The sequence below is a fragment of the Suricata suricatta genome, chromosome 13 (genome assembly GCF_006229205.1).
Source record: "Suricata suricatta isolate VVHF042 chromosome 13, meerkat_22Aug2017_6uvM2_HiC, whole genome shotgun sequence".
In the NCBI taxonomy this organism is placed as follows: Eukaryota; Metazoa; Chordata; class Mammalia; order Carnivora; family Herpestidae; genus Suricata; species Suricata suricatta.
The window spans coordinates 46,642,826-46,648,825 of NC_043712.1; the positions used below are offsets into that span (position 1 = coordinate 46,642,826).

Sequence of the window (6,000 nt, forward strand, 5' to 3'; positions counted from 1 at the left end):
CTGACAGACCACCAAGTCAATCCAAGTCAATTTCCTTAAAAAGAGAAGAGAGTTTGACTTGAGAAGAGAGAAAGTGCAAAAGCATTTTATCTAAATGCTGTCTTACCTGACCAGAATGTTTATTTCCAGCAATGTTAAAAGGGCTCATACTAACCCCTATCCTGCTGTCTACTTCTCCTGGCACCTAGACCTGGGAGATTTCACATATCCCCCTTGGTTTCGAGAATCACTCACCATCACTTTGAGGCCTAGATGCACTATCTAAAGGAACCTAGCACTCCGTGATGGCATTCTCAAAACACAGGAGCACCAAGCAGTTGAGGCTAGCTCCTGCCAGAGCAGGTGGGCTGCCTCTGAGCACTTCAACCTCACAATGAGGCAAGCGGGCCAGACCTCAAGCTGGAGACAATCCCTGATCCGAGCATTTCAGTCCTTCAGCTCTGGCTGCCGCTGACCTATTTGGCAAGCAAAAGACACAAAGTTGTCCTTTAACTGAGCCAACCTGGCTTTGAGCCTCCCAGGGCCTTGCAACATCCCAGAAGCCAGGCTCTAACGGGGAGAGAGTGGCCAAATGCCACAGCCTGGGTGGCCTGTTGAAAAACTGCAATCTGGTCCACAGAGACAGCTGGTGGCTCCATCTGGGACAAGATGCCCCTCTTCCTCTTCGTAAGCCACCCTTGTAGGTGATGGTTATGGGCTGAACCGGATCCCCCCAAATCTGTATTTTGAAGTCCTAATACCTAATACCTCAGAATGCAACTCTTTTTGGAAACAGGATTATGGTGGAGGTAATTTGAGTTAAATGAAGTCATGGGAAGGGCCCTAACGCACCCGGACTGGTTTCCCTACAAAACAAGACTAGGAACACAAAGCACACTGAAGGAAGGTCACGTGAATCACAGGAGGCTGGGTGTCCGCAAGCCAAAGAGAGGCCTCAGAAGCAACCAACCCTACCAACACCTTGATCTTGGCCTCCCACCCTCCAGACGATGAGTCCATGTCTGCTGCCTAAGTAACAACTTGTGGTCCTTTGCTATGGCGGCCCTAGCAAACTGATACGGTCACGCGATATTCTGATCAGAGATAGCGGGGCTCACGGCATCCGCAGCTTTTACTTAACCAACCTCCTCTTGCAAAGTCAGGATGTTCATTCTGATGGGTACACATCCCCCTTGAAGATATACTTCACCTCCTGAAATGTCCAGTTATTTTTTTTTCAAGAAGGATTTTCCTCAACGCTAACCGTGCTCTGTAGAGCTTTCTTTCGCTTGCGGAAGGGCAGCGGTGCACCTCCTGGGTCAGCTCCTGGATACGAGAATCCCGTGAGGAACTTTCAATACCGAAGCTCAAGTCCAAGATTCCAGAGACTCTGATTAACCAGGCAAGGCAAGGCCTCTCTTCTTAAAGCTCCTCAGGTAGTTCTACTGTGCCAGACCGTGAATTTCCAAAACGTGGGTTAGCTGAGTGTCACAGGCTGACTAACGCTCCTGAAAGAGATCCTGTCTGTGTCCCAAGTCCCAGAACCTGTGAATGTTACCTTACTGGATTAAATTACAAATCTCGAGACAGGGAGATTATCCTGGATTACCTGGGTAGATGCTAAATGTCCTTATAAGATGGTCAAATGGGAAGGAAGGTGATGTGATGTGAGGCCACGAGCCAAGCAACGCTGGTGACCTCCAGAAGCTGGGAAAGCATGGAACAGACTCTCCCTTGGATCCTCCCAAAAGGAGCCACTGCACCGACACTCCCATTTTAGCCCAGTTAGGCTCATTCTTGCACTTGTAACCTCCAGAACTGCGAGAGAATACATCTGCCTGTGTTAAAGCATCCAGTCTGTGGTAACAGTGACTGCAGCCGTGGAAAGCTAGTCCACCAAGAAGTGCCTGGAGAGCTGGGTAACAGGTGCAGATGCCTGGCCTTTTCTAAGCTCCCTGCGTTAGCAGCCGTCATGCTCAAGTGGGCTTCTGAATACACTGAGACTCTTTAAAGACCACATTGCTGGGCCCCAACCTCCGGAGGTTCTGATTCAGCAGGCCTGGGATGGGGCCTAATAATGTGCACGTTTAACAAATCCCCAAGGTGGGCATAGATGCATCATGCACTTTGAAAACTACCGCTTTAGATGCTTCAGAGGCACAAACCATAATACCACGATAGGGGCACCTGGGTGGCTGAGTCGGTTAAGCATCCCGACTTCAGCTCAGGTCGTGATCTTGCAGTTCGTGAGTTCGAGCCCTGCTTTGGGCTCTGTGCTAACAGCTAGCTCAGAGCCTGGAGCCTGCTTCAGATTCTATGTCTCCCTCTGTCTCTGCCCCTCCCCTGCTCATGCTCTGTCTTTCAAAAATAAACATTAAAAAAAAACACAACAGAATACCATGATCACAATCACAGTTAAAGATTAGGGTCCACTGCACCCAAAAATTTATATCACCTGCTAACTCATCTGTACTAAAAAGGAGATTTTTAATCTGGAGAATTATGAGATTCAAATGAAATAATGCATTCATATCTGTCACCGTCTCTATCTTCCCACCTCCAGCAAAAACAAAATAAAAACATCCCTTGAAACAACAAAAAGCCCCCATCACCTGGTCTTTCTATGCCGGTCAGGATGCAAACTGGGCTGCTCCTGCATCTCCTCCCCAGGCAGTCTGTGTCAGGGATTTAGCCCGGGTCCCTCAACCCAGGGTGTCCTGGCTCTCCTGAGAGTGTCTGGAAACCCATGGGGACATTTCTGGCTGTCACAATAACGGGACAGGAGCACCACTGGCCTTTGGTGGGGAGGGGTCCAGGATGCACTATATGCCTTCCAATGCTCAGGACAAAAGGAGGAAGTGTCCTGTCCAAAATGCCACTGTGGCCCGAGGCACAAAATGAAGGCTCACTGGCCTCTGGCTTCTAGTTGGGGTCCCAGGGTCATCCCCGGTTTCGGAGAGTCACTCAAGGACCTTCAGTCTGAAGGCCTTTGTCAGCCACACTCAGGCAGCCAAAGGAGGGCTTAAAAGGCCCATTCATCGCCGTCTAGACTCCGTGACTTGCCGGTCTCTCTCCACACCATTCTCCACTCCATCCACATGGCCCACTACACACTTATGATGGAACCATATTCCCTCCTTGTGGTAACAACCATGATTAATAAGGCTTAATTTTGATCCCCCAGAGCAGCTGCCAGGGGGGAACCACAGCCAGTTGAAAGAGCTCTTTAGAATGTTCTGTCTGGGTGCCAAAAACCAGCTTAGCCCTCTGCATGATCATACATACCACCTGCCCATGACTGATGCTGGAGGATGATGCCTCCCTGAGGTCCTCCCAGACAAGAGCTATCCTTAACACCACGGGAGAGGGTCCAGCGGGCATGGGGGGGGGGGGGTGCGGGGGCGGCGGCTGCATGATCTCTGGACTCACAGAGCACAACAGGCCACAAAGACCACATGTCAGGTTTCAGAACTGCCTCACAACATCTAGTTGGGGGACCTCCAGGCTCTAGGCCCAATCCTATCACTATCTAGGTCCAGCCGTATAGTCCTGGACACCTTAGTCAACCTTTCCAGGCCTCAGGTTTATGACCACAGAAAGGGTCTACATGACTATACGGTCTTGAGAAACGTTCCAGCTCTCCATTTCACGACCTGGGGACAGGGTACATTTTTCAGGAGCCTGTTTTGCTCTGCACACCAGCACCTTGTGTATCCTGTACAGGCTGTCACCTCAGCGGTCTGAGGGATTTGGTGTTGCCATGATGGATCCTCAAAGCAAAGCTGTCCCGTTTCTAAGCTCGGAGAGCAACCAGCCAGCAGGTCTAGCCTTATTTGTCCCTCTTCATTTTACATTCAGCAGCTCGCCAAGACCAAAAATATGCGTCACTCAGTATTTACATCAGGGCTCTGGTCAATGCCCATTCTGCACTTAAGTGCACTGCACTAATTTCACAGGGAAACTGTGTGACTGGAGAATATAAAACAAGACTGAAGGGAGGCTGTTTCCATAATCATCCCTCTCTGCTTTTAATGTCACTTTAAGTGTATTCCTGTAAGGGAAAGGGGATTGCTTCAGCGGCTTGGCCACTGAACGCTGTCGCCTTATAAGACCTAGCACAATAATCGAGCACAATAATCAGTGGAGAAAAGACATGTAAAATTCATTTCAGCTCCCCCACTTACAAGCACTAACATCTAAATACGTTTCAATCATGTGCTAGACAGACAACTGTCACCATCCCAGCAAACCCTGCAGGAAAATCCCCACTTAAAAGATAGGCACCTAAGGAACGCACCTACTTGGCTCATAAGCTTCATAAATATTTTCGGCTTGTTCTCTGCCACTAACAAGGCAGAGGCCTTCTACAAATATTTGTTAAACGCAAGATTCTTCCAAAATGTAAAAACGGAGTTTTAAGTCTGAGTATGAAGGCAACCCTCTCCACCCTCTCTCATTAAGAGCTGCAAGGACTGATAAACGAAATCACTCCTGCTGAATACACACCGCAGAATGGATTCTCCCTGAAGAATGGAACACAAAGGCGCAAATCAAGAGATCGCTGAAGAGGGATCCATCCCAGACCTTCCTATCCCGTCGGCCAAGAATTTCTGAAGTCACACAAATTTAGGGAGTTCTTGGCCAATCATAAACAACCTAGGAGCGATCTTAAGTTTTATCATCAATGTTTCCATTGCTCTGTAATTCTACACTCTTTCTCTCTCCCGAGACTCCAACCAGGAGAGAAGTGTTTAAAAAGCCCCAGGGAAGCTCGCCGCACCCTTTGGAACTCAGGCCCTCCTCTAGCCAAAGCTCCCACCAAACAATGATCCCTTGTACGGAGACCAGTGAGGTCTGAGAGTACAAGGAAATTGATCTCTAACTTTCAAGGTTGCAAACAAAGCAGCTTAAAGCCAGAGGCCTCCAAACAGGGAGCGGCCCAGTACTGCCTTTCGTGAAGTCAAAAAGTCTCAGAATTCCCCAAGCATTGCACTGCAGGGAAAACTTCTGGACAGAAAAGCCCAACGTTTTAAAGAATAAGAAAAAAACCGGAAGCTTGCACAAGTGCAAGCACCCAGTTCTCCCACGTGGGCCGAGGGTTAGCGAGCCGAGTTGGAGCGGAAGCGTGAGTCTGGCCGGCACTAGGGGCCTGGTCTCAGCAGTCGCGGGGCTCACGCTGCCAGGTCCCCCCGATCCCCGCTGCCTGCCGGAAAGGAGTGGTACTGGGGAAGAGTAGGGGGCGACCGCAGCCTCCGCCCACCGCCCTTCCCCAAAGGGTCTTGCCTACTCCTGGAGCGGTACAGGTGCCGCTGAGCCCAAGGAGGGGGGGTGGGGGGGTGAAGGGGACGCGAGGCTGCAAGGGCTCCCTCTCCCCCAACCCTTACCCCTGGGCCAGAGCCCCCGGGGCCGGGCCACAGACCCTGCCAGCGGTGGCTGGGGCGCACAGGCCACGCGCGTGGCCCGGAGGCGCGGTCCCCCCGGGCGGGAGCAGGGCGGACTGCAGCCGCCAGACGGCTCATCTCACCTTCACCGTCGTGGGGGTGGCAGCTGAGGCCATATCTGCGCGGGGAGGCGGCTGCGGTGGCGGACGCGCTGGGCCCAACAGCCGAGCAAGTTGTAGTGGCGGCTACGCGCGGAGCAGTGCGGACTCCCGGGGGCGGCCCTGACTCCTCCTCTTCCTCCCCGGGACAGCTGGATTGGCTGCCTGTGTGGGAATCGCCCCCGCCACCCCCCTCCTCAATTCGAGGTTCCCGCGTCCGGCCTCTTTGGCTGACCTTTCCGGTTTGTTTCTCCCCCCAGTTCTAAGTAACTGGTTCACGATTGCGAATGGAGCCCGTTAGTTGAGCCCTTGCACGGCCGCAGACTCTGTGCCTTTGACCTTTCTCAAGATCCCTACAAGGAAGAGCTCCACTCCCCACCCGCTCTGCCCACTGGTAGCTGCAATCTCGGCATCAGTAAAATCAGGCCGGCCCGCGTTCCAGAAGTTCTCGCGGGAGAGAGACTCCCTTGGAGGGAACTGGC

The 6,000-nt window shown here is 51.9% G+C and overlaps 1 protein-coding gene across 1 annotated transcript in view; it reads right to left on the reverse strand.

Moving 5' to 3' along the window:
• Window positions 1-5,640, reverse strand: part of MTAP (methylthioadenosine phosphorylase) — a 46,344-nt gene extending 40,704 nt beyond the window's left edge. Inside the window, exon 1 of the mRNA XM_029920876.1 lies at window positions 5,504-5,640. Coding sequence (XP_029776736.1) covers window positions 5,504-5,536 — 33 coding nt within the window. The 5' untranslated portion in view covers window positions 5,537-5,640. The remainder of the gene's footprint in view (window positions 1-5,503) is intronic.
• Between the last annotated feature and the right edge of the window lie 360 nt (window positions 5,641-6,000).